The sequence below is a fragment of the Lepus europaeus genome, chromosome 10, assembly GCF_033115175.1.
Source record: "Lepus europaeus isolate LE1 chromosome 10, mLepTim1.pri, whole genome shotgun sequence".
In the NCBI taxonomy this organism is placed as follows: domain Eukaryota; kingdom Metazoa; phylum Chordata; class Mammalia; order Lagomorpha; family Leporidae; genus Lepus; species Lepus europaeus.
The window spans coordinates 2,805,396-2,831,136 of record NC_084836.1 but is presented as its reverse complement, the minus strand read 5'-3'; the positions used below and the strand labels follow the sequence as shown (position 1 = coordinate 2,831,136).

The window sequence follows — 25,741 nt, the reverse complement described above, 5'->3', positions numbered from 1 at the left end:
GGAGAGCTAAGGTTGACGGGTCAAACACAGCACAAGCACCCGTGAGTTCTGTCGAAGCAGGAACTACTTTACTGAGGAAGCGTACAGGCTTATAAGGCTTACAAAAGACATGCGCAGTAGGGGAGCCAATCAGCGAAAGGTCACGCAGGCATGGGTGGAGCACGCACAGGGGCACCTTAAGAGGTACAGGGATCATGCACTGTCCACGTGTCCGGAACTAACGCGGACCTATCCCTGCCGGTGGTCTGATCTTACTTAGCTTAACCGCAAAGCCGCAGACACACCCCTCAAACATCCACCAGGCACCATATCGTATTGGAGATTTTAGGCGATGCCCAACAGTGATGGACTCAGGAGGATGGAAAGCAGAGGGCAGCAAGGACTGCCTGAGGAAACAATCAAGGCAGGAGGGCCGAAGGAGCCTGTCCAGGTTTACCCAAGGCCTGCTGTGGCCCAGGTGCCGTGGCCCAGGTGCCACCCTCATAATGGCTGCTGAAGAATCAGAGGTATTTTTGAGGTTTGTCAAAGGGTTAGAGACTTAGCACTGGTTAGACTTACTTTATGCCTTATGCACCTGCTGCTTTTGTAATGAACAAAGTTCACACAAACTCAAAGTCCCCCGCCCCTCCAACCTGTCACCTGCAGCAGGACCCATCTTAGGGCCTCCTAGGGACGTGACTGGAAGAGGACCTATGTGAGGGACACCCTCTGGAAACTCACGCCAGGCCCTGGGCATCCTCCATGTTTCCCCAGGAGTGTCCGTGGGCCGGCGCTGGCAGGATGTCCTGCCTGTGACCAAGAAGCACACGCGTGATCACGTCCTGCTGTTCAATGACGTGCACTTCCTGATGGCCTCGTTGGGTGCACGGGATGCCCAGACCACGCAGGAACTGCTGACCACCCTGCAGGAGGCCAGCAAGTACGTGGGCCAGCACCCCCACTGCCCATAGGACCGGGGTGCCAGGGCCCTGCTGGGGCTCGCCCCTGCCTGCCAGGGAGGCTCAGGGTGTGGGCTCACTCGTGAGCCCAGCTTTGGGGATGGAGGACATGTGTCGGGGTATGATCCCCAAGGTCAAGGGTGCCCCAGGACAGAACGGCCTCTCCCCTACCCCACAGGACAGCGTCAGTGTCATTGGGCAGTCTCCCTTGTGGGTCACTGGGGCTTACAGACTCTGCCAGGCACTTCTCTGCTGTGAACCTACGTCCTCATCTATAACGCGGGGACAGTGCCTCCTGTGGGAGGCTGACAGCTGGGAACCCTGGGCTGCCGGCCATTCCCTTTCCGGGACAGAATGGCCCCAGTCTGTGTGCTAGGCTTTTGCCTATGCTGTCTGCAATCCTGGTGGCTCTGTGAGATCAGAGCTCCCAGGTCCACTTTCCATATGAGCACTCTGAGGCCAGAGGTTGGGGAACCCGTGTGGGGCTAGGTGGCTGGTGACAGCAGAGTGTGAGGTCAGAGCCATGGTCTGTCCCCTCACTGGGCTACTTCTCTGACACCACACCCCACCGAAGCACCTGCTGTGTGCCCTGCGCCGGGCACTTGACAGAAACACCTGCCGAGGGAGGAGTGGGCCCTCCCATGGCTGTGCCAGCTGCTGAGAGCACGTTTTGGCTGGTAGGTCCCCGGGAGAGAACTGTCAGCACCTCTTGGCCCGAGACGTGGGGCTGCCCTTGTGCCAGGCCATGGTGGAGGCGGAGGCCGGGAATCCCGACCGTGCTCTCGAACTGCTTCTGCCCATCCGCTACCGGATCGTCCAGATCGGAGGCAGCAATGCCCAGGTGTGTTTGCCCCCTCCAGCTAGGCTCACCGGGAGCCTCCTCTGTCCCATGGCACCTCTGCAGGCAGCCTGTCATCCTGGGGTGCAGGCCACTGTCTCTTGCCACGTACGGGGTGACAGCTCCGTGCCTCCACCTGGCACGGTCTGACTTGCCCTTGACATTCCAGAGAGATGTCTTCAACCAGATACTGATTCACGCGGCCCTGAACTGCACTTCCAGCAAGCACAAGAACGTGGCCCGGTGAGCCCCGCACCCCTTCCTGTACATGTGCCTGTCAGGTGGGGTCTCTGGCCAGCGTGGCTCCTGCTTCCACGACTCTGCAGGTGTGAGGCTGTGGCAGGGGAGTTGTTTCCCAACGCAGGTCAAACCTCCTGCCCTCCCCAGCCCCCTCTCCACTGTCGCCACGCTGAGCTACAAGGGCCCCAGGCACGTCCCGTGCTGTGCCCGGGGACACCCTGACCCCTTTCCTGCCTGGCCGACTCCTACTGCTCCTTTGGGCCTGGACTCCCTTCTGCCTTCCTGTGCTGGCTGTGGGAGGCAGCGGGGAGCAGACAGACCCAGGGCCTGGCTGCATGGAGCTCCCTGTCCTGATGTCCCCTCCTTGTAAAATGGTAGAGAATTGCCCTTGCTCTTGTTAGCAGGGGGAGGGAGCTCAGGAGGGCACCCCACGGAATTGACAGTTGAGAGCTGACAGCCTAGTAGATTGAACCAGGCCAGGGGTGAGTCTGGTTAAAGGGTCGCTTAGTCGGAGTTCTGCGAGTTGGGTACACCCAAATAAGGGAGCTGTGTGGAGCCCTAGCCATTGCAGACCCCGGGGGGCAAAGGGGTATTGTGGGAAAGTGGCCTCCGGGGCTGCAGGGTCCCTTTGCTGTGGGACGCCAGCGGTCCAGGCAGGTACACAGAGGCAGTGGGCCAGGCCCTGAACAGTGCAGGTGAGTGTACGCTGTGGAATGGGTCTGGGGGGAGCACCAAGCTGTTTAAAACCCTGAGAGGTCTGAAACGAAGGTGCCCGGCTTTCCTTCCTCCCTGACCACGTGCGCTTGTCTAGGGTGCAGCACCGTGGGGGCCTCCATTCCCCACTCTGGATGTGAGGCGGCCTCACTGGTGGCAGCTGTGGGCGAGGAGTGCCGAGAGGACATGGAGGCTAAGGGTTGAGCTAGGGCAGGTGTCTGCACACAGTGTGCCTGTGCTGCTGGGGTCTGCGGAGTAGCTCAGGGCCGGTCGTGCCCCACTGGCCGCCAGGGCAGAGACTAACACCAGAGGGGTGGGCAAGATCCTTCTGGGTCCCCTCCTGCTACCAACTCAGCTCATCTGCCCTTGAAGGTGGGAAGCCTGCACGCTGCCCCGGGACCTCGGTGGTCACTTGTCTTGATCAGAGGGGTCTGCGCTGACAAGTCTCACTGCCTGGCGGCCTGCAGGGCAGGCCCTGCTTGGCTCCCAGTTCTAGAAGCTGGCATGTGCAGGACTGGGGCCCGAGGGTTGCTTTCTGGGGACGTCTCTCTTCCTGGGCACCTTGCTGCTCTGTCCTCCTGTCTCCTCAGAAGAACCCACCCTCAGACCCATTCACGTCTCAGAGACCCTGCTCCCAACACTGACCCCTTGGGGATGTGGGCTTCACCATGGGAGTTCTGGAGGGACTCAGCGGAGTCTTCGCCTCCAGCCTGGGTTTCCCAACACCTCCTGTTCTGCTGCTGCTGTTCCTGGGTCAATGTCAGGTGTGGCTTCCTGCCCCTCCTGTCAAGAGCACTGTGCTGTGGAGCAGGTGGGATCCCAAGTCATGCAGCTCTGCTCAGGGCACACAGGGCCAGAGTGGCACCCCCTCCTGTCTCAAACAAAGTGCCCACCACCCAAGGTGCACGGACACAACACCGGGCACTGATGCGTCCCCCAGCGCTTCCCCTCCCAGCCAAGGCCTGCTCTCCTGCCTGGGGCCTTGCTCATCCGGCTGCCTTCATGCTATGGCCAAATCTGCCCATGTCCCAACTTGGAGCAGAGCCTTCTAGAAGAGTCCACCCCCGAACCTGGATGTGTTTCCACAGGAGCCTTCTGATGGAGCGGGACGCCCTGAAGCCCAACTCGCCCCTGACCGAGCGGCTCATCCGCAAGGCCACCGCCGCGCACCTCATGCAGTGAGCGCGCCCGGCCACCTCGGCCTGCAGGACCTCCGCAGGGGGCTGGCCAGCCTCAGCCCAGCTGCCCTCTGGGCTGAGCTTAGGAAACACCTGCTGTAAGCCCGCAGTTCTACAGGAGGACACAGATCTCAAATGCGATTCAGAATCTTAGGGCCAGCATGCATTGTTAAGCAGTCAGAACCAATGGGTGCTGCTGTGTTCTACTTGCCTGCAACTAGGTTTTCTTAGGGCTTGCTTTTGCTCCTGCTTCAGGGTTGCTCCAGCTTGGGAGGAAGGGCAGAGGTAGGGTGGGCTCTGCGGGGGAGCAGTCTCCCAAACACAGGTCCTGTCCACGGCCTCCTCCTGCTCCCCCCACCACCTCTCCCTGAGAACTCCTTGGGTTCCATCTTCCTGGTGCTCTGGACAGACTCTGTTGTCACAGCCGCAGAGGCCTGCCTGTCCTGGCTGCCTCCCTGCCTTTGGCCTCAGGCCCTGCTGGCTGCACCCACTGCCTCCTGCCCAGCTCTGCAGGGACGACCTGGAGGCCCCAGGGTGGATTCGGCGGTGCTGACTGGAGCTCATTCCTCTATTTCAACTGTCATCGGACACGGCTTCCCCGTCCTCTCGGAGTCCAATGCTGTGAGGGCACAAGGATGCAACTCAGGGCAGCTCTGCTGTGGCACAAACCAAAGCCCGACACGAGGCTGTGACAAGGCCTGAGCTGTCGCCTGAATGCCACCTCCGGTCTCCTACTTGCTGTCCCACCCTGGCTGATGTCCCCACACGTGTGCTGAGCAGCTGTGCTGCTCTCGGCCTTCGGGAAGGGGGCTCTGAGTGCCGCGGTGGCCGCCAAGGTCCTTCAGTTCCCACTGAAGTTAGGGGGCACGTGCTGGGCAGGCAGAGGAAGTCTCCGAACGTAGTCGGCCCTCACGGTTTGCTCAAGCTCATGCAAATTTCAAGAATTAAAATAAATTTGTTCCTTTGCCTTTTTTTTTTTTTTAATATTCATTTAAAGGCAGAGTGCCAGAGAGACCTTCCATCTCTGGTTCCCTCTCCAGATAGCCACAAGAGTTGGGTCTGGGTCTCCCACATGGGTGGCGGCGCCCAAAGCACTTGGGCTGTTTTCTGCGGCCTTCTCAGATGCAGTCCAAGAGCTGATCAGAACACAGGCGCCAGGCCTCCAACACCAAGTCCAACATGCGATGCTGGCCTCACGAGTGGCTCCTCCTCCTATGTCTGATGAGAACCTGTACGCAGTTCCCAGGCGCCAGGCCTGGGGCAGGGTCCTGGGCAGACGCTGTTCTAGAAGCTGGGGTGTGCGGGGCAATGATGGAGGCAACAGGGATTCACAATAGGACTTTGCTGTCTCCACCAGGAGGCAGGCCCATCCCGAGGGGGACCTTCCTTCTTCCCCTTGGGGTTTCCGAGCAACACATGACTTAGCCAAGGAGGTGGGAGCCATGGTCGCCCTCCAGAAAGCCTTCCGCCCTCCAGCCCCACTGGGAACGATGAGGGTGTGCAGCCCCCGGCCCCCGGCCCCTGCCCTCGCTATCTTACATTTGTCCTCTGCTGTGAACTCCTGCAGTTATGACAGCACCGTGCCCCCGGTATCACGCAGCATGGCCCACACTGTCATTTCATGTCCATTTTGCTAGCGGGCTCATGGCGACCCCGACGCGGGTCACAGTGAAGGACACACACGGCCATGAGAGGTGATCTGTGGGGGGGGCGCACCCCCAGCTGCCAGCCTGGACTGCCTGGAGGAGCTGTGGCTCCGGGCAAACCCTGGGTCCTCCCCCTGCATCCAGCAGGCCTGGACACTCAGAGCCCCCGCGCGGTGACGCCCAGCCCTGGGCGGAGCCTCGAGAACCTGACGTGGGTGCTATTGACGCCTGGATGCAGGCCACGGGTGAGCGACGGCGACGGCCTCACCCAGCGGCCTGGCCTGGCCTCTCCAAGCCGCTGGCTCCCGATGACCCGGCCGCGGCCCCAACTCGCGCGCTCCCCAACGCCTTCACCTGGGCCTGGGGCCCCGGAGTCTTAGCTCACCGGAGCCGGGACCGCAGACCCTCTCAGCGGGAAGCCCCCTAGGGTGACCGTCCCCTTCCGGCCTCGGGCAACGCTTCCGGGGCCCCTGCGCCCACTCCGGACAGCGGCCGTGACTTCGTGCCGCCGCATTGCTGATAGCGGGCGCGAGCCCTCCGGCAGAGCGGGCAGCAGCACCTTTGTGAGTTCAGTCTTCACATGACACTCGGGCGGCGACCGGAGCCGACACGACCCGCTGACGGACCGCCGCCCTCGGGCCTACGAACGGCGCAGGGCCTCCGCCGGACTTCCGGGCGGGGCGGAGCCAATCCGCTGCGCGTGCGCCCTGGGCCCCGCTCCTGGGCGTTCCCACTACAATCCCCAGGATGCATTGGGCGCGCCAACCCTTTCAAACAGACCAATCGGCGTCCGCGTCGTCCGGCGGCGCGTTTAAATCTTTGGCGTGGTGGGGCGAGTGCTTCCTCGTCGGCCGCTTATCGTGCGCCGAGCGTCGGACCCAGGTTAGGAGGCCCCGGCGCCGTGCAACGTCGTGCGAGCGGTTCTCGGTCCGTGCGGAGCCTCGCGCCGCCCGGAGCCCGGCCTGGCCTGCGCCGGGGCCTCCGCAGCCCGCGGGAGGCCGGGAGCTGCCCGGGCAGAGGAGCACAGCCACCGTGCCCAGCCTGAGGGCCGGCGTTCGGTTCTCCGCGCCGTCGCCTCAGCCGGGCGGACCGCTGCTCCCTCAGCTCTGGGTGGCGGCCCCGGGGGTGCGCTCGGCCCAGGGCGGCCTTCGGCGCCGCCCGCGGCTCCCGCACCGGCTCACCCCGGCCCTTCCTCCTCGCAGGGACTTCCTCAGCTGCGTCCGTGGACCCAGGGCACGGCGGCGACCTGTCTCGCTCTGGCCGGCGGGCGAAGCGCAGATGGCTGTCCCTGAGGAGGAAGGTAGGGCCGGGTGTGCCGCGCGCCCTTCAGGGCGCTCAGCTTGTCCGCTTCTTCCCTCAGTGCCCTGCAGCCTGGAGACCCGTGCACCTGTGTTCCGGAGGGTTCTTTTACACGCACGCCCGCACGCACTTGAAGTGGCTCCACCGCAGGGATTCTCCTCAGTTTAATTTCTTTTTTCAAGATTTACTTTATTCATTTTTAGAATTACAGAGAGAAGTAGAGCCAGAGAGAGAGAGGTCTTCCATTCTGATTCACTCCACAAATGACCGCAACGGCCATAACTGAGCTGATCCGGAGCCAGGAGCTTCCTCCAGGTTTCCCAGGCGAGCGCAAGAGCCCAAAGATTTTGGCCATCGTCCCCTGTTTTCCCAGACCATAGCTGAGAGCTATGGCGGAAATGGAGCAGCCAGGACTCCAACCGTTGCCCATGTTGGGTGGCCATTTGGGATAGGCCAGGGCTTAAACCCCCTGGGACACAGTGCCGGGCCCCCTCCGTTTGATTTCGTGCCTAGAACGACACCTGACGTTCGGTGGGCACCCGAGGGTTTGTTGAGTTGAATCTGATGTTTTCTTTCTTTCGATTTTTTCTTAATGATGTGTTTTATGTATTTGAATGACAAAGTTACAGAGAGAGGTAGAGACCAAGAGGGAATGAGAAGTCTTCCATCTGCCAGTTTACCTCCCAAGTGGCCATACTGGCAGGAGCTGAGACCATTATAGCCAGGAGCTGCTTCTGGGCCTCCCACCTGGGACGTGAGTGCAGGGTGCATCCTCCGCTGCTATCCCAGGCGCATTAGCAGGTAGCTGGATCGGAAGTGGAGCAGCCAGGACTTGAACAGGTGCCCATATGGGATGCCAGCGCTAGAGCAGAGCCGGAGCTTTGAGCTGTTGCACCACAGCACTGATCCCTTTCCTGCCATTGTTTAGCTGACCCTGCCTTAGTTGTTTCCTTGTGTGAGAGAGTGCATCTACTGGTTCATTCCCCAGATGCCAGCAGTGATTGTTGGGGCTGGGCCTGGCAGAAGCCAGGAACCAGGAAGTCGATCCAGGACTCCCAAGTGGGTCATGGGAACCTAGTTTGTGGAGTCACCATGGCTGCCTCCCAGGTGCGCATCAATAGGAAGCTGAGTGTAGTGGGCAGCTGGAGCCAGGTGGAGACCCAGCTACTCAAGGGATGCGTCTCCCTCGTGCCTTCCCTGCCAGAAATGCCCGCACCAAGGGTTTCTTTTTGGCTGTCACTGGTTTCTCTTTCTACGTCTTGTGTAGGATCCTGGGGACTGCGTGTGTGAGTGGGTGGGCAAGCAGGCGGGCGAGCCTGGCCATAACTGTGCTTTCCTGCCGTGCCCTTGTCTGGTTTGCTTATCAAGAGGACGGTGCAACCACAGAAAGTGAGTCTCCTCAGTGTCTGGGGGATGGATTCCAGGACACACACCGCCACCCCCAGCCGCGGGTACAAAATCCACAGATGCCCCCAGCGCCATGTAAAAGAACGTGGCACTTGCCTATCATGTGTGTACATCTTCATGAGCACTGTAAATCACGTGATAGCTGTACAAGGAAAATGCTACAAGCATAGTTATCACACTGTATGGTCTAGGGACTAATAACAGATAAGTTTGCACATGTTCAGTGCAAGCACAATTTATTTTCTTGGAGGTGTGTCCACCTGCAGGTTAGGCTCTCACCGCCCTGCCTCGTGCCATCCTGAGGGCAGCTACCACGGACCTGGACTCTGCCTGGCACCTGGTGCAGAAGGAACAGACAGCCCAGTCCCACTCAGTCAGTTGCGGAACCCTGAGTACAAGATTGATGCTTTTGCTGCTGGTCCGTGATTCATTTTTCTACACCAGACTGTTGGAAGTTTCCGGAAGTGAGGAATTGGCACTGTTCCTTAGCATTTCCATGTTTGCTGTTCCAGATCCATGAGAGACTTGTGCTCTCTGTGCACTTGAAGTGAGGTTGGGCTCAGAGACTCGCTGGGCCAGTGAAGCAGGCCTGTTGTGTGCTGGGTTCTTCTGGGAGAGTCTTTGAGAACCTGCGTGGGGTTTGCTCCTTCCCCTGTCTCTTGCTGTGGAGACCAGCCAGAGCATGCATGAGGCACCTGGAGGGGCAGGTTGAGTGGAGATGGGAGTGTGCCTTTGTTGTGCTGAGCCAGCTGGGCTTCCTGGGCTGTGTGTTCCCTCAGCAGGAGGTGGCTTATCTGAACCAGGGTAGAGTTTCCAGTGTCCCGATGACCCTTAGCCCCCTGATTGAACCTCATGCTGCCTTTTGGGTTGAGATGGCCGTTTCCTTATGCGATGAAACGTGTCTGTAGGTGTTTATTAAGGCCTTTAAAGTGGAGAAGATGGGTAACATTATCATAGCTTCTTCACATATGTGGAGGCAGTCATATGGTTTTCTCATGGTTGCTGTTCATTATGTAATTTAACCATCTTAGGGTCCTGAGATGAACTGTGCTTGGTCATACTGTGTTATTATTCTTTCAATGTTTGTTGGATTCTCTCTGCTCATATTTTTGTTTAGGATTTTTGTGTAGAAATGAGTGAGCCTGGTCCTTTCTTTACTGAGCAGACTTAATCGGTTTTTAAGTCATGTGCTGGCTTCATGGGAGTAATTTGGAAGCTGTTTTTTTCTATCCTCTGGAGCAGGGGTGGGGAATATTTAAGGCCCGCAGAAGGTATTTGTTCTGGCACCAGTAGGCATCCCTAGGGGGGACTTAAGACTCCTTTTTAAGTTGATCATCTTGTATGGCCCACAGATGGTGTTGTAAACCTCCAGTTGGCTCTTGGCAGAAGAGAGGTTATCCAGCTATGCTCTGGAATAACATAAATAATACCGGAATTTTGAAGGTTTTTGGCACCTGTGCTTTTTAAAAGATGGTATCTCGGGGCTGGTGCTGTGGAGCTGTGGGTTAAAGCCCCAGCCTGCAGCACTGGCATCCTCTATGTGCACTGGTTCAATTCCCAGCTGCTCCACTTCTGTTCCAGCTCCCTGCTGATATGCCTGGGAAAGCAATGGAAAATGGCCTGGGTACTTGGGCCCCTGAACCCCCATGAGAGACTGGTAGGAAGCTCCTGGCTCCTGGCTTGGGATCAGCTCAGCTCCAGCCATTGCAGCCATTTGGGGGAGTGAATCAGGGAATGGAAGATCACTTTCTCTCTGTCTCTGTAACTCTTGTGTTTCAAATAAATAAATCTTTTTTAAAGAAAAAATAAGATAGTAGCTCTTTAATTAGTTTCTCCAGTTTTATAAGTAACCTATTAGGATTTTTTTCTCTTTTCTAGAGTCAGCCTTCTAAATAGTGATCATTGACATAGAAAAAAGCAGATCCATTTCATCCATGTTCTCAAGCTTTTGTGTGTAGAATCGAGCAGACTTGCTTATGAATCTTTTAATTTCTTTTTGTAGTTATTTTATTTTGTGCTCTTGTGCTTTCAGCCTTTTCCTTAATAAGGTAATTAGGACTATTTAGTTGATTAATTAGGGCTTAATGGGATATTGACATCTTTTCAATTTTTTTTTTTTTTTTGGACAGGCAGAGTGGATAGTGAGAGAGAGAGAGACAGAGAGAGAGGTCTTCCTTTTTGCCGTTGGTTCACCCTCTAATGGCCGCTGCAGCCGGCGCATCGCGCTGATCCGAAGCCAGGAGCCAGGTGCTTCTCCTGGTCTCCCATGGGGTGCAGGGCCCAAGCACTTGGGCCATCCTCCACTGCCTTCCTCGGCCATAGCAGGGAGCTGGCCTGGAAGAGGAGCAACTGGGACAGAATCCGGCTCCCCAACTGGGACTAGAACCTGGTGTGCCGGTGCCGCAGGCAGAGGATTAGCCTGTTGAGCCATGGCGCCGGCCGACATCTTTTTAAGTTTTATGATTTCAATATGTGTGCTGCATTATTTATTAAGGTCTAATAAGCTATGATTTGGGAAAGTGCTATGCAAACTTTAGTATTCAGTTGTCACTTCAGTGCATGTCAATAACCTTTAGCTGGACACTGGGGAATCTGTTATCTCAAAGGAGCTCCCAGTCTAGCTGGGGTCTCCCAGGCTGCACCGGCATTTAAAGTCCCAAGGCTAAGGCAGCAGGAGAGATCAGGTCCGGGTGCTGTGGGGGCTCTGAGGAGGCCTGCGCCTGTCTTGGGAACTGGAAAAGGAACAGCTGTAACAGCCGAGGGCTCCATAAGCTCAGAGCCTGAGTCTCTTAGAAGGAGCTGGGCAGATTGGTGAGCTGAGATGTGGGTGGGGTGGGGTAGAAAGCACACTTTTCTCTGGAGGTTCAGGGTGGGCTTGAAGAAGCCATGATGGTCAACAACGCTTCCTGAGTCCCTACTGTGCACCTGACACGTGACTTCAGTGGTAAAAGATGAGCAGTGCCTGGTGGGTTGTAAGAGGGGATTTCATTCTAGGGGAGCCAGGCCGGGGGCAGGGGGGATGTTTGGAAAAAGCTCTATACCTGAAAATGACTTATCTTTCCTTGAGAAACTGGTTGAATGATTTGGTGCGTGTATTTTAGATTGTATCTTAAAATAATGACTTATATAAGGTTTTGGGTTGGCTTAACAAACACAGAATGGCTGATGCAATTTTTAAAGTGAACAAAAAATAATGTAATATGGAGCACTCTGTGAAGATATAAGTAAATTAACATAATGACAAATTATGCTTTTGGAGTGAGATTTCATAATAGCTTTGAGAATTATAGAGCCTGGTGATGTTTCCCTCGTTCCTTCCCCAGGCATCCTGCTTTTGACTGATGAAAAATTTGACTTTGATCTCTCATTGTCTTCTTCAAGGTAAACAAAGGAGTTTTCTTCCCTGGCCTTGGGTATAAACACATTCGGTTAAGTCTTATTTAAATGCCACTGTTATTAATCATTTTTTTCTTGAAAAATAGTGCAAATGAAGACGATGAAGTGTTTTTTGGGCCTGTCGGGCATAAAGAAAGATGTATTGCTGCCAGCCTAGAACTCAACAAGGCAAGTCCAGGCCCAGCTCCTCTGCCAGCATCTGGAGGCCCCTTTGCATGGAGCCCCCTGGCCGGGGAGAAGTTCGTGGAGGTCTACAAGGAAGCACGCTTGCTGGCCTTGCAGATAGAGAGCAGCAGCAGGAACAGGGCAGCCCACACGTCCAAGCCCCAGGACGCCGGGAGCCTGGGTGTGGAAAGATTCCTACAGGAGTCACAATTAAAAGTGAGCCTCTTTGAGAAAGAACAGGAAAAGGAGAAGAGCCCCAAGTCACTTAAAAGGGAGACGTACTACCTGTCAGACAGCCCCTTGGTGGAGCCACTGCTCTTGGACAACCAGCCCTCCATGATCGAGGCCCTGCGCCCGACCCTGCCCAGCTCTGCTGCCCAGGTTGGCCCCATCCAGTCACAGGGGCCATTGCACTCGTCTCGTCCTTGGTCAGGGCAGCCTGGTGCTGCCCACCCTCCCAACCAGGCAGTGGCACAGAAGAGGGTCCCCAGCAAACTGCAGCTGCCTCGAGCATCATCGTCTGTCAGAGGAAAGAGCCTCCACTCGGCCGCCGAGAAGGTAGACAAAACCGTGCACCAGAACACGGCCCAGGAGCGAGACACTGCTCCCCTCTCGGGCTTCTCCGGGGAGGCCGTGTGGGCAGAGCCCTGGTGGGGAAGGACCTGGGAAGTCACAGGAGGCAGTGACAGCTGGGGAGCTGGGCAGGCCTGTGATGATGAAGGATGGCTTCTGTCTATTCTGGTTGGAATCCTTCTTTTTGTCTGTGACAATGCTGGACAGTCCACCCGCTGGGGATTTTGTTTTCTTTAATGAGCAACCTCTTCCGCACCTTGTCTCTGGGAGATCCGCTGGTCTTCCTCCCTGGCGGTGACTTCCTTACCTTGCTTCCCTCCCAGCATCCAGCTGGGCAGTGGCAGTTGACCGTCTGCCTATGGGGGCCTTCAGCCAACTGGAAAACTGGGGTGGTGCTAAGAGAAGATGGATGTCAGCCCCTAGCGTGCTTGCAGGAGGCAGCGTAGGCAGGATGGGCAGCGCAGATGATCAAAGTTGTTCAGTTTTTATAGTCCAGTTCCTGGGTGACAGCCAAATGGGAATGACCCTCTATGTGCTTGTTAGGTTTAGGAGGATGTAAAATGCCCAGCAAGGGACTGGAAATTCCTTTGGCCCCTGCAGGCCCCTCTCCCAGCCAAATGACTCCTTATGTCTGAGGCTGGAATGCCAGAGTCAGGCTTTGTGCATGTAGCACAGCTAGACTTGATTTCAAAATAATTTAGGGGAGGTATTCTTAAGTTATCTGCTCCCAGACCAGCTCCTCCTCTGTCACTCCTCAAAGTTCTGTGTGTGTAGCACAGAGGAACACGGGACAGGCTCTGTGTGTTTAGTGCACGGGGACTGGGGGGAAGGTGTGTGTAGGGCATGGGTACACAGGGCAGTGTGTGTGTGTACTGGGCAAAGGGACACGGGGCAAGGTGTGTGTGTAGGCACAGGGACACGGGGCAGGGTGTGTGTGTGTGTAGGCACAGGGACACAGGGCAGGGTGTGTGTGTGTAGGCACAGGGACACGGGGCAGGGTGTGTGTGTGTCATGTCTGGCCATGCTGACTCGGGAGAGGTGAAGGCACTTGAGCAGGGGCCATTGAGGCAGGCGTGCAGCATCGGGAGGTACTGGGGCTGTGCCACACGGCGTGGTTGAGGACCTGGCAGTTCTCACCTTTCAGATTTAAAATTTTCAGCTCAAGAAAGAACTACCGACTAGTCCATCCAAGACAAAAACCCTAAAAGGAAAGGAACCCTGCAGGGAAGCACCCCCTGACCAACCTGGCATGGCTCTGGACATGGCCAGTTTGCCGGCCAGTGGAAGCCACCTGGTCCAAGGCAAGCGATTGCTCTCTGTTCCTCCCAAGGTGAGTGCCCCCAAGTTGTGGGTGGCTGGGAACTGGAGTCCTTGGGAATAGGGGGCGGTTTCTGTGCAAGCGGCATATCTTGGTTCAAACTCAGGAGAGTTGGGGTCGGGTCCCCCAGAGGCAGCTCAGCAAATGCCTGCAGAGAGGCCAGGCCTACCCTCCACCACCTGGGGGCTGTGTGGGTCGAGATGCCAGCCTCTCTGAGTGTCACTCTGCTAGGACGGGATGTCCTCTTCTCTCACGAGCCCTGTATGAAGGACACAGGGGCTTGGTGCTTTGGAACCCATAGCTCTTAAGGCCTACAGGTTATCCACATCTTTACCCTTTATTTCCTGGTCCTGGTGGTCCAGCCAAGCTCTGTCTGTGTAAGGCCACAGTTGCCTAAGGCTGGGCCTGTAGCAGCTCACTGGGGGGACTGGATTGGGCCCACATCTGTGTTGCACCCAGCTCCCCATGCATCTCACACCAGGCACTTGGCGTTCTACTTGCCTTTCTTCCTTAGATTCAAGATGTTATGTTATTACATGGACAGAAATTATTTTAAAATCTGACTTTTGCAGAAATCGATAGTGGGTAGCTAGTGAACTCTGCCAATTCTGTTTCACGTGTAGCACACAGGGACTCGGGGCAGGATGTGTATATGCGTAGCTAATTCTGTTTTGCTCTTGGCTGGTTTGCTGATTCTATCTTGCAATGTTCCATCTCAGTCAGGGCTGAGGAAGAGCCTGTTGAAACCACCGGGCTGCAATCTGGCCAGGAAGTCCTCTTCGTCAGGATCTGTTTCCAGTGAGACGTCCGGTGCGTGTGTGTCTCCAGCAGTAGGCAAAGATAAGCAGCTGGCACCTCGTGTTAGACCCACACCAGCCAGGAGACCAGGGCCCTGTCCCTTCCTCGAGGTTGCACAGAACTCCGGCGCAGTGGGACATCGTGCTGGCCTGCTCTGTGCTGCTGATGCTGAGTGCAGGCAGGGAGGACACTGGCTGCCCCTGCCCTTGGAGTGCTTCCCTCCAGGGAGGAGAGGCTTGGCAAATAGGAGGCTTGTTGGGGCACAGGCAGTGGGGAAGTGCAAGTGGACCCAGTGCCTCAGAACACAGAGGGTGTGTGGCGTGGCCCCGAATTGCCCTTCTCAGACAAGGGTTCAAGCAGGAGCAGTGTCATTTGAATCTCCACTCCCAAACCTGTTCCAGTTTAGGCTGGATTTTCTCTTACTGAGCCAAGGCTGCCATCTAGTGGGAAGGAGAAGAAGCCCTCCTGGGCTGTGGGGAAAGGCTTCACCTTCAAGTACTGCTTGCTGCATGGGCTGCGTGGGGCAGCATGGGGCAGCGTGATGAGGGCTTTGTTTTCAATGTGAAGAGTGTGAACTCTCGAGCTGGGCCGATGTGATTTGGCATCTTGACTCTGCCAGTGCTTCAGAGGAGTTTGGGTCCTCATCACCACCACTGAGACGCAGTACCCACCCTGTCGTGCCCTGTGAGCATGAGGAGCCTGCCCCTCTGGGGCACACACGGGTGCTCTCCTGAGACCGTGGAAGTGATAGGAGTGTTTGGGGTGCTAATTCAGCACATCGGCCCCATGTCTTTGCTGTTTGTGTTGCAGTGGGAATTGGATGAGGTATCTGATGTGTGTGTCATTCTCTCTTTTAAGATTTATTTATTTATTTGAGTTACAGAGGGAGAGGAAGAGAGAGATCTTCCATCTGCTGGTTTACTCCCCAGATGGATGCAATGGCCAAGCCAAAACCAGGATCTTCTTCCAGGTCTCCCACATGGATGGCAGCCCACTTGGGCCATCTTCTGCTGCCTTCCCAGGCCATTAGCAGGGAGCTGGAGTGAAAGTGGAGCAGCCAAGGCACGAACGGCACCCATATGGGATGTTGGCATCACAGGCAGTGGCTTTACCTGCTTTGTCACAGTGCCAGCCCCATCTTTCTCTTTTGTACAAAACAGGATCTCTAGGCTCAGATAAGATCGTGTGTGGGGAGAAAGTTGTAAAACTGTTGGGCTTTGCAAGCTAGAGCGTTGATTATCTTCTTGGAGTTTTTCTTTAAAAATCCTGTTATCAGATTGGTGCACTGGGTGTATTGGTGGCCAAGTAGTTATCACCCTCGTTTACCTGCTATTCTCTTTCAAATAGCACATATGTGATTAGTGGGACGCATCTCCACTCCCACCTTCCTGACTGGGTAAGTGGTACCTATGACTAGACTTGAGGTGTAGCCAGTTGATCTAGGCGAGTTGAAAACACCTGTGCTGCCATACACCTTGGCAGTCACGCTGAGAAGCAGGACCTTAGACTCCTCCCAGGGAACGCCTCAGGCAGCCTGGCTGTCTGAGGGACACAGGGACTGTTGTTCACGTACCACACGTTGAGTCCGGTAGCTAAATGTGCACGTCTCCCATGTGTTTGTTCAGGAGCTTTGTAGCTGAAGAGTAACATAAGCTTGAGTGGTGACCAGATGGTGTGTGTCTCCTTTTCCAGCTAAACCAAGAGAATTTACAAGCGTTCCTGCCCACAGCTCCTTGCCTCTGTCAAACACTGGCAAGTTGGGCAGAACGGGCCCCAGGGCACCGCACCAGTCTCTGCCAGCAGCAGGTACCGACATTGCTGAGTCCACCACGGAGCAACCCACAGTGCCCACCACAGCTGCTGCCACCCAGCCCCAGACCCCAGGAGGTAGAGACCCAAGGCTGGACTCTAATTCTATTCTGTCGAAATCTCAACTGAATAAAACTGGAAGTATAAGAAGGCGAGATTCCCATCTAAATTCTGCAACAAAGGTTATGCCTACTCCTACAAATCCATTTAAAATTCCTAAGTCTTCTATTGGTAAGTAATAGAGACATTTTAATGCATTTTTTAAATATTGAAATTTCATTTAAAGCTTTGTGGACCACAGCATGGGTAGGTTGTGTCTTGGCCTTCTGTGCTCTCCCATTGTGCTGGACAAGAAGTGTCGGGGTTCAGTCCTCAAGCGACATGTGCCTACTGTGTGGCTGCAGGAAAGGTTTTATTTCATCATTTCCAGTGATTTCTTTATTGTATATTTTTTAAAAAATGTTTACTTATCTTCAGCTACTTGAAAGGCAGAGAGAGAGAGATCTTCCATCCACTGGTTTACTCCCCAGATTTCTATAACAGCCAGAAGCCAGAACTCCATCCACATGGGTGGCAGGAACCCAATCATTTGGGCTGTCATCCCCTGCTTCCAAGACACATTAGCAGGAAGTTGGATTGGAAGCAGAGTAGCTGAGACTTAAACCAGTACTCCAGTTTAACCCGCTGCACCACAATCCAGCTCCTGTTACGTATTTGGATGATTTTCTTTGTGTTTATCCTGCTTGAGGTTTCTTGGCCTCTTTTGATCTTCAGGTTGATATAGGAGGGGTCCAGAAGTGCAGCGGGTTTGGGGCAGGGGGGACAGCTGCAGGGCAGTGGCTGGCCTCCTTGAAGCACCTACTGAGGAGGGGGCCCTGTGTAGCTGAGGTCAGGGGGCTCCACAGGGTGTCTTTGACTTTGTAAGATGTTGCACTGGGGGCCTGGCCCATGGTGCTTATGGCTGACTCTCATGCTATTTGGGATGTGCTTAATTGTGAACTGGTTCACATGGCGCTGTGCTATAGAGGACATGGTGGAGACACTGGACGTCTGGAGCCCACTGCAGGCCTTGGCTCAGTGACTGGTGAGCCCGTGCCCTCTGAGCCTGCCTCTCTGCACCTTGTGAGTGTCACATGAGGCCATGCACCTGGCGCTTTGGCAACCATGAAACAGCACGTGCGCAGTGTAATGTACTCCTGTCCTAGCAGTGTCACAGGAGGGAAATTAAGGTCTTTGTGGACACTCGGGCTTGCCTGGGAATCCAGCCACATTACGCTGTTGTTTCTGATGTTGGGCGCCTAGGAGTGTGGGAACTGAGTGATAAACAGGCTCCACTGGAAGGAACTTTCCATGGAAGTTGTGCTGCTTCCTGTTGGAGTCTTCCTCTTCGTCTATCACTGAGAGTCCAGCTTTGCCGTGTCTGGACTCCCTGTGTAGGGCATGCGTGCTGACAACGCTCCTGCTGCCGGCAGGTTCTCCCCATGTGACCTGCCTGCCCGGGGTTTGTACTCTGGTGCCATCTGCCCTGCAGGTTGGGCACGTGGAGCCATTTCAAGAATTACCCACTTGGTGAGTCCCCAGACAGTGGAGTGCCCCATGACTCGCTTGTGGCTGACACACTTGCTTCCTCTCTCGGTCTTAGGTGGTTCCCCGGACGGTACGACACCAAAGTTCTCTCGGACGCAAAGGACACAGTCCTGTATGTCGGCTGGGAGGTAACTGCTGTTGGTCTGCTTCCTTCTCACGTTACTATGATAACTCCTAAGGTGCCTGCTGACTCCTGAAAGGGCCTCCTTGGGTCTGCTCATCACTGCTCCCTGGCCTGTGGCCTGACCTTAGCAGCAGCCTTTGGGTGCAGACTGAGCTCCCACTGTAGACCTCAGCCACCCTGAGTCGTCCGCATGGTATACCACAGCTCCTTCTGCACTGTTAAAACTGCCTGTACCCAGCCCCTCCTGGCCACCTGATTCAGCTGGTCTTGTGTGGAGCCCGGGGACTGGATCTTGTAAATGCTTCCAGAACAACCTACCCTGTGCCTCAGGCAAAGATTCCTGGCATGGGCAGCTTTGCAGACTTAGGTGTGAACCCACGTTTCCTGGTCTGAGGTCAGTGCAAGTCACTGAGCATTTCTGACATTGTTTCGGTGGGTGATCCCAAGCAGAGTGAGACAGATAGTACAAGTCGTAAGAAGATGCACACGTGGCCGACCCCTCCCCTGACTGTCCCTGCTGAAGACAGGAGCGGCACAGGAAACCTCACACTCACAGTCTTAGCCTTAAAGTAACCTGTGTGGAGCTGGGGGTGGAGGCGAAGGAAGGACACTCGTGCCCACTGGATTCACGTGGCCAGGGCGGGAATCTGCTGCAGACTATGCGGGGATGGGATTGGCAGGATAATCACTGGTCTAAGACGCCAGAGAGTGGAACCTCTGGTTCCGCCGTGCACCGCGTGAGCTGTCTGCAAATCTTCTGGGCTTTAATTTCCTCTGCTGGGGTGCACTTCATGGGGTGAGGCCAGATGAGTGCCTTATAGCAGCAGCCACACTGCAGCTGAAGGCATGAACCCAAGCCAGACAGCCCCTTACGCCTCACCTGCCCGCGCCTGTGGAAAGGGAAGTTAGCTCCTGCCTCCCAGGCTTACTTTGAGGATTATCCAACATGCTCCACAGTCTGAAACTTTGTGAGTGCCGACGTGATACCAAGCCAGGACATTGCACAGCTGACCTCACAGGACAGGTCACGGTCAAAGTGCAGGCAAACTAAAAATAGTATAGAAAATGACTTTCAGGCTGTGGGTAAGGTATGCATGAAACCTAAATGAACTCCATGTTTATACATGGGTCTCTTCCCCAAGATATCTCATTATGTATTTGTACAGATATTCCCTAGTCCCCAAATCTCTGAAAACTGGAGCATTTCTAGTCCCAAAGAGTTGATAAAGGCCCCTCAACCTGTGCTTTTATTTGTTGTCACTGGGGTTTGTGTGGCGCTGCCAGCACTCATGTTGAGGGAGGGGGCATTGATTCCAGATCAGCGCAGCAAAGGCGGGGGTGGGTGGAGGGTAACTGCCCCTGCTGTTTGTCAGTTACGTGGATTACAGTCTCCTGGGAAGAATGGACAACTTGCTCTTCATGAGTGACAGACTCGTCACCTGTACGTCTCCCGCGGGCTGCATGCTGGGAGTACATCCTGGACTCGTCTAAAGCAGTGTTTCAGTCCTGAGCTTCTGTAACAAAAACACCACTTCCTGGCTAAAGCAGCAGATATTTATCTCTCACAGCTGTGGCGGCTGAGCGGCAGCCTCGGTGGCTGGTCAGGGCTTCCTGTGGCATACACGGTGCCTCCTCGTGTCTGCGTGGTGGAAAGGTCAGAATCTCTCCAACATCTTTTGTAGGGCACTAAGTCTGTTGGTGAGGGCCCTGCCCTGTGACCTAATCACCCAAAGGCTGTCTGCTACCATCGTCACCTCAGGGGGTGGGGCTTCAGCATAGGAATGTGGGGGACACAAACATCCAGTCTCCAGCGAATAACAGTCAGTGGATGCCGGCTCCTAGTTACCAGCAACAGCCAAATGCAGCGGCAGGCAGGACCTGTTGGTCACGAGGGCCGCAGTGTTGCTGAGGACGTGTGAATCACTGGGAGCCAAGCGCCCAGCTCCTGACTCCACCCCTCCGCCCCGCTCACATTTGCTGCCAGGACCTGAAGCCAGGCAGAGACCCACTCGTCCACTCGATTGCCGGCCTGCTCTGTGGAATCTGCGCTTCCTTCTGGGAATATTTAGGACACCATCTAGAGATGGAGCTCCTCCAAGTGTAGTCCCATCCGTACAGTTTGATCAGATTGTTTCTAGTTACCCACGAGGAGAGAGGGGGAGGCGTTACCCAGGCCAGGGTTGCATGGTGAGTTGGCAGAAGCTCTGATCTTTGCCGTCCCTGGGAGTCCTCAGCGCAGAGGACAGAGTTTACATTGGCTTTGCTGGCTGGGGTCTTGTCTTGAAATCACCGACTTCACGCTGCATTCTCATGTCGGCTGTGTGATCGAGTTTCAGTTTTCCAGGTTGTCTGCTCAGGACTCCCATTTTGTCCTTGCCAGGGCTGGTGTCCATAGCACTCCCGTGAGATTCTCCTTGGGGCTGGCTTCACCAGGCCCGGCCAGCAGTTCACAGCCTCCCCTGAGCTCAAGGCGCATGTCGTCCTTGCCCACGCCCACTGGTCGCCGCCTCTCCAGCCTTGCATTGGATACCCCGAAGACTGTGCCCAGGGCCCTGGTCTCACCCCTGCCTGTGCCTGCTCGGCGACTTTCTTCAGAGCCCCGGAAGAAATCTGCAGTGAGGTAAGAGGTAAAGGTTGCAGGAAGTTTGCCTCAAATCCATACGACCTTGAGAAAGGCTGCATAGGAAACAGCTGGGCTGATGGTCCCACCTGTCCCCGTGGTGGGGACAGGAGCCCGGCTGCCACGCCCTGGAGAGGAAGGGATGGCACTTGCTTGTTCCTCTGTGGGTGCTTCTCACCTGACGTCACTGCGGGGTCAGGCTGGGGTCGGGCAAGTGAGGGAGGAGGCCTTACCCTGCCCACACCATCTGGTGAGACAAGGCTGTCCCTGGGGAAAGCCTTCGGGCAAAGCTCACCATGATGTGCGTTGGTCCCAGGGGCAGCTGAATCCCGGCAGGGTCCCTCTCTGCCTCATCTCCTGTCCTTTGTCACAGGACTGGCCACCAGGCCTCCTGCCACGTCTCCAACAGTTTGACATGCTGTCCTCCCCAGTCCTGGCAGAGCTGCCCGTTCCTCGTAAGTGAAGTCCACAGCCAGGGCCCAACTCAGGCCTTTCTGGAAAAGCCTATCCAGAACAGCCCTGCCACAGGGCAGGTGAGCTGCTGCTTCCAGAGAGATCTGTGGAGTGCAGCCAGAGTTGGGAAGGCGATGGCTGGGCTTTATCCCCCTCGCCCCTGCGAGGCCACGCAGCACTGTAAAGGTGGTCAGTGTCCTTTGCCTGTACCCTTCAGGCTGTGACAGCACGGGGGAGCAGAGGCTTTCCTACCTCACTGCCCCAGACGGAGGACACCAGTCCCGTGTGGTCACCTCCATTTTATGAACTGCAGTAAAGTAGAATGCGAAGCCAGCTGCTCCGCTGCACTCACCACATTTCCGGTGCTCAGTGGCCACCTGCTCAGATCAGACACACTTCCACAGCTGCCCAAGGCACCCTGCTGCCTGATCTGGCGGGGACTACCCCACCCCTCGGAGGTGTCGGCTCCTGCTTCCCACTTCCCCTCCATGGTGGTGCTGTTAACTGACTTGAGGCTCAGGGAGACCCCTCACGGCAGTGCGGAGAGGTCAGAAAAAGCACAAGATTGCAGTGAGAAAAAGACACAGCGATGAAAATCAAAGGTATAAGGAAAAGACTGCCTGTAATTCTGAGAATCAATAGGATAGCCTAATGAAATGACTTCCTGAAAAATGCAATTTACCTAAATTGGCCCAAAGAAATAGGAATTAGGGAAATGTAGCACTCAGAATGCTTGGAGACTAAAGAAGTGCAGACTCAGCAGAGGTCAAAGCTGAGGCGCGAGTAACCTTTCAAACAGATTCGAATGTTTAGAGTGTCATTTATTGGCCAAATGTGACAGGTAATGCCGGTACCCAGAAAGTGAAACCGTAGACTGACTCCACTTAGGAGTATATAGAAATTTTGAAAAAAGTACATTGTCATCTATTTGGTAGAAAAGTAAATTTCCCCTAAGTGGGTCATGGAGAAGTAAATTCTAGATGAATTAGAACCTTAAACAGACGGGAGACTGTGAACAATGTCAGGGCGGGAAGCTCAGGAGTGCAGGCTCACCTGTATCTGGCACCTTTTTTAAAACTTTTATTTACTTAATTTATTTCAGAGGCAGAGAGAGAGAGAGCTCCCATTTCTGGTTCACTTCCCAAATGCCTCCCTCAGCCGGGGCTGGGCCGGGCCAGAGCCAGGAGCCAGGAATTCCCCTGGGCCCATGTACTTGAGCCTCCGAGAGTGTGCATTATCTGGAGCTGGTTGTACAGTGGAGGCAGGACTTGAATCTAGCATTCTGATATTTGATGCATTCCAAGCAACAGCTTAAGCCACTGTGCCACAATGCCCACCCTTGTTTGTACGTTTTATACATTGATACGGTCTACCCAAGTATGTGTTTACCATGTCTGTATCTATTCAGCCTCTGATGACGGAGAGGACTGAAGAGAGAAAGGTGATATGTGATGGGAGGGAGAGGAGAGGGCCATGTGGAACACCAAGAAACGGCCGCATTGAAAACTGGCCCCAGGGCGGGCATTTGCCCTGGCCGTTGTGCTGCTTGGGCCTGTGCGCCGTAGCAGCGTGCCTGGGTTTGAGTCCCAGCTCCACTCCTGGTCCGAGCTTTCTGCTGAAGCCCCTGCGAGGCAGCAGGTGATGGCTCAGGTGGTTGGATTCTTCCAGCCATGTCAGAAGCCTGAGCTGAGTTCTGGCTCCTGGCTTCCGCTGGGCCCAACCCCGCCTACTGTAGGCTTTTGGGGAGTGAAGCAGTGTGTATAGAAATCTGTCTCTGCCCTTAAATAGAAAATATAGTTAATTAAAAAATATAAAAGACCCAGTATGTAAATACTTAGCATTATGTGTTTGTAAGAGTTAAATTTTTACGTTGCTATGAAACCTTTAAAACATTGAAAAGAAGATAGTCTGTGTGAATTTACAGACGCTGTTTTCCTTGGTTTCCTTACATAATGCAGTTTCCAGCCTGCAGGTACTCAAGGGCCCAGGGCGACGGAGAAGTCCAGCCCAGGCACTCACATCACTGTCCATTGGGAAGGGTCACGGAAAGATGATGGCAGGCATGTCACCGGGGGTGGCAGGCACAGGCTAGTGCATGCCTAGGGTTGCCTCTCCAGGGTGCCAGGCCAGGCCTCCTGAGGAAGCGGCGGGGGGGGGGGGGGGGGGGGCCCAGGGATGGAGGCAGAGTCTCTGCTGCTTCCCAGGAGACACTGCGCAGGCGCCTTCTCACTGGGGAGTGCCAAAGATAAAAAGGCACACAGGGGTCTCACACTGGTCCGGTGTGAGCTGAAAGGCACCCTGGAAGTCACTCAGCCCCACTCTGAGAGCGAGGAGACCCCACCAGAGCAAGGACGCCCCGCCACATGGGGCGCTGCTCTGGCAATGCAAGTCCCTGCCAAGCCTCTCCTCCCACAGAACTGAGCCGACAACGTGCACCGGGTGGGCCGGCTCTGAGCCTGCAGCGAGGTCGCCAGAGGGAAGGTTATCTCCACATCCATCTGCTGTGCCTCAGGCACTTAACTTTTCTCCAGAAAGAAGCGATTTTACTCTTCCAAAAAGCACTAGCACTGAAGCAACTCTGGAAGAAGCAAAGTCAAGTGCAGATGCACGCCCTGGAGAGGTAGGCACGGTAGCTGTGTGGCCCGAGGTGCATGTGGATTAAGGGGGCTGCTGTGCGGCCATTGAGGACTCAAGCGCACTGGCCGGTGCGGGGGAGGCCCCTGCAGCACTTCAGCCTGTGACCTGGGTCTGCAGCGCCAGCTGACCCAAGGCGGGAAGTTGGGAAAATGCAACCCTTTTCCCTGATTCCTCCCAGGCAAGGGTCAAAGGGCAGGAGTGGGGAGCTGTGTTGACTGCAGTGGGGCGGGCCAGACAGGCAGGTGGGCAGTGCCTGGAGGGGAGACAGCTTCCTCCTGCCCAGGGCCCGCTGAGCCCTCCCCTGGCTGCCCCCTCCAGGCCCTTCTCGTGGACATCAGGCTGGACCAGCTCACCATCACCACAGAAGCGGAAAGCAGAGCGCTCCGTGACCGCCCTCTCATCGACTTCTGCAGTACCCCAGAAGCCAGCGTGGCTCTGGGGTCTGAGAGCCGACCTCTGATCGACCTCATGACAAACACCCCAGACCTGAGTGGAGGTGTTCCATCTAAACCTTCCCAGGTAGTGGGGCAGGTAAGGAGTGGTCGGAGATGAGTGTTGACTTCAGCTCTGCCTATGCTCAGCCCTGGCTTTTGTTCCTCTGTTAGAGAAACCTGGGGTGGGAAAACTCGCTGTGTTCAAACCAAGACAGTGGAGGATCCAAGCAGTGTATTAACGCCCGCGGGCTCAGCTGGAACCCCTTCCTGAGAACTGAGCAAGTCCACAGACTTACAGCATTTACAGTCCATCAGCATCCCTGAGCCGTTACAGCATTGGGGGTTTAAATTGCAGCCTGCGTGACTTAGGACCACACTCCCAATGATCGGTGGGTCCTGTATGTTTGTACGAGATACCTGGGGCAGATTTATTAGGACAGAATTATGACTGGAGTTTACAGAACCAGAACTTAGGACGTCTTCCCTCCCTAGACAAGATCACAGTTGGCAGCTGCATTTCTTTCTTTGTCCCTGGTTGTGGCAGTATCTCTATACCTCATCCCGGGCACATCTGAGTAGGGCCATGGAAGGTCTTCAGGGCGGATGTCTCAGAATCCCCTCTAGGCCTCCTGCTGGGACCCTGTGAGCCCTGAGGCGGGTCCTCTCCTCACTACAGCCCCCGCTGCCTCTGGTGTGAGGGAGCCGAGGTGTTGCAGGGCTGAGCCCGTCAGTGTGAGTCCTTCCCCTCCACTCTTCGGGCAGTCACTGAGGCTTCTCCGCACGCCTCACCGACCCTCTTTCCTGAGCACTTTGCCAGCTGAGCCACAGCCCTGCCTCACCTGTTGCCCCGCTCTCTTCCAGCTCATTGACCTGAGCTCCCCTCTGATCCAGCTGAGCCCTGCTGCCGACAAAGAAAATGTGGATTCGCCACTTCTCAAGTTCTGACTGAAGACTCCTTGGCCTTTCACTCTGCTAAAAGAACAGTTTGTCTTCAAGTGATTTTCAACCTTTGCGAACAAAATTTTAGGAGAAACTGTGTTTGGGGGGGGGGGGAAGCCTCTGCTCCAGTGCAGGGTCAACTCGGAGGTGGGGGTCAGTGCTGACTGCCAGGGTCTCCACTCCTTGCAGCACCCCCACCCCCACTTGGCCCCGGGCTGGAATGCAAAGCTGGAGTTGCTCTGAATTAGGAATTTTGTTTTTGAATCTTTTGTATGTAAAAAGCAAGTGGCTATTTTAAAATTTGTATGAAAAGTTGAATCTTCAGATTTAAATTAAATTATAAAATAAATGCAAGCGTACTAAAGCGTATCTTAGTTTTTAGGCCCATCTTGATGTTTAAATGTGTAGCTATTTCGTCACTGCAATCAGTATGCAAGACTATCATTATGCAGACTTTTTTATAAAAGTGATTTTCAAGTGAGTGTGCATAAAAGTTGAACTGCAGAGCCGAGGCCCATCCCCAGATGCACTGGTCCCAAGTATCAGGCAGCCGTAGGCACCTGCATTGTTCATCCACACCCAGGTGGTTCTGGACCACACCTTGGGGAAAGAGGAGCATGGGCGATGA

The 25,741-nt window shown here is 55.3% G+C and overlaps 2 protein-coding genes across 4 annotated transcripts in view; both read left to right on the top strand.

Annotated features, from left to right (window-relative positions):
- The window catches only part of LOC133768259 (tetratricopeptide repeat protein 38), a 50,875-nt gene extending 46,000 nt beyond the window's left edge, over positions 1-4,875 (top strand). The window contains exons 14-18 of one of the 2 annotated variants that reach the window (XM_062202671.1): positions 754-919; positions 1,620-1,779; positions 1,946-2,019; positions 3,321-3,494; positions 3,819-4,875. In XM_062202671.1, coding sequence (XP_062058655.1) covers positions 754-919; positions 1,620-1,779; positions 1,946-2,019; positions 3,321-3,494; positions 3,819-3,912 — 668 coding nt within the window. In that variant the 3' untranslated portion in view covers positions 3,913-4,875. The remainder of the gene's footprint in view (positions 1-753; positions 920-1,619; positions 1,780-1,945; positions 2,020-3,320; positions 3,495-3,818) is intronic. The other variant, XM_062202672.1, reaches the window with a different exon arrangement.
- A 1,196-nt stretch (positions 4,876-6,071) lies between these two features.
- GTSE1 (G2 and S-phase expressed 1) lies at positions 6,072-25,495 on the top strand. Of its 2 annotated transcripts, none has more exons than XM_062202670.1 (12): positions 6,072-6,117; positions 6,757-6,854; positions 11,584-11,641; positions 11,743-12,379; positions 13,554-13,724; positions 14,432-14,522; positions 16,203-16,550; positions 17,962-18,034; positions 20,411-20,650; positions 23,519-23,723; positions 24,059-24,271; positions 25,036-25,492. In XM_062202670.1, exons 2-12 carry the CDS (start codon positions 6,833-6,835, stop codon positions 25,117-25,119), a joined length of 2,142 nt encoding a protein of 713 aa, XP_062058654.1. In that variant the 5' UTR covers positions 6,072-6,117; positions 6,757-6,832; the 3' UTR covers positions 25,120-25,492. The 2 variants fall into 2 exon arrangements, with proteins under 2 accessions (XP_062058654.1, XP_062058653.1); XM_062202669.1 differs by lacking the exon at positions 6,072-6,117 and adding an exon at positions 6,175-6,436 and having other exon boundaries at positions 25,036-25,495.
- Positions 25,496-25,741: the final 246 nt, after the last annotated feature.

Bases quoted from the DNA above. Each gene is read 5' to 3' on its own strand.
- GTSE1 (XM_062202669.1), top strand. From the start codon at position 6,833: ATGGCTGTCCCTGAGGAGGAAG. The intron at 6,855-11,583 runs GTAGGGCCGGGT...TTCCTTCCCCAG, and splicing joins GGCTGTCCCTGAGGAGGAAG to GCATCCTGCTTTTGACTGAT. The intron at 23,724-24,058 runs GTAGGCACGGTA...TGCCCCCTCCAG, and splicing joins CAGATGCACGCCCTGGAGAG to GCCCTTCTCGTGGACATCAG.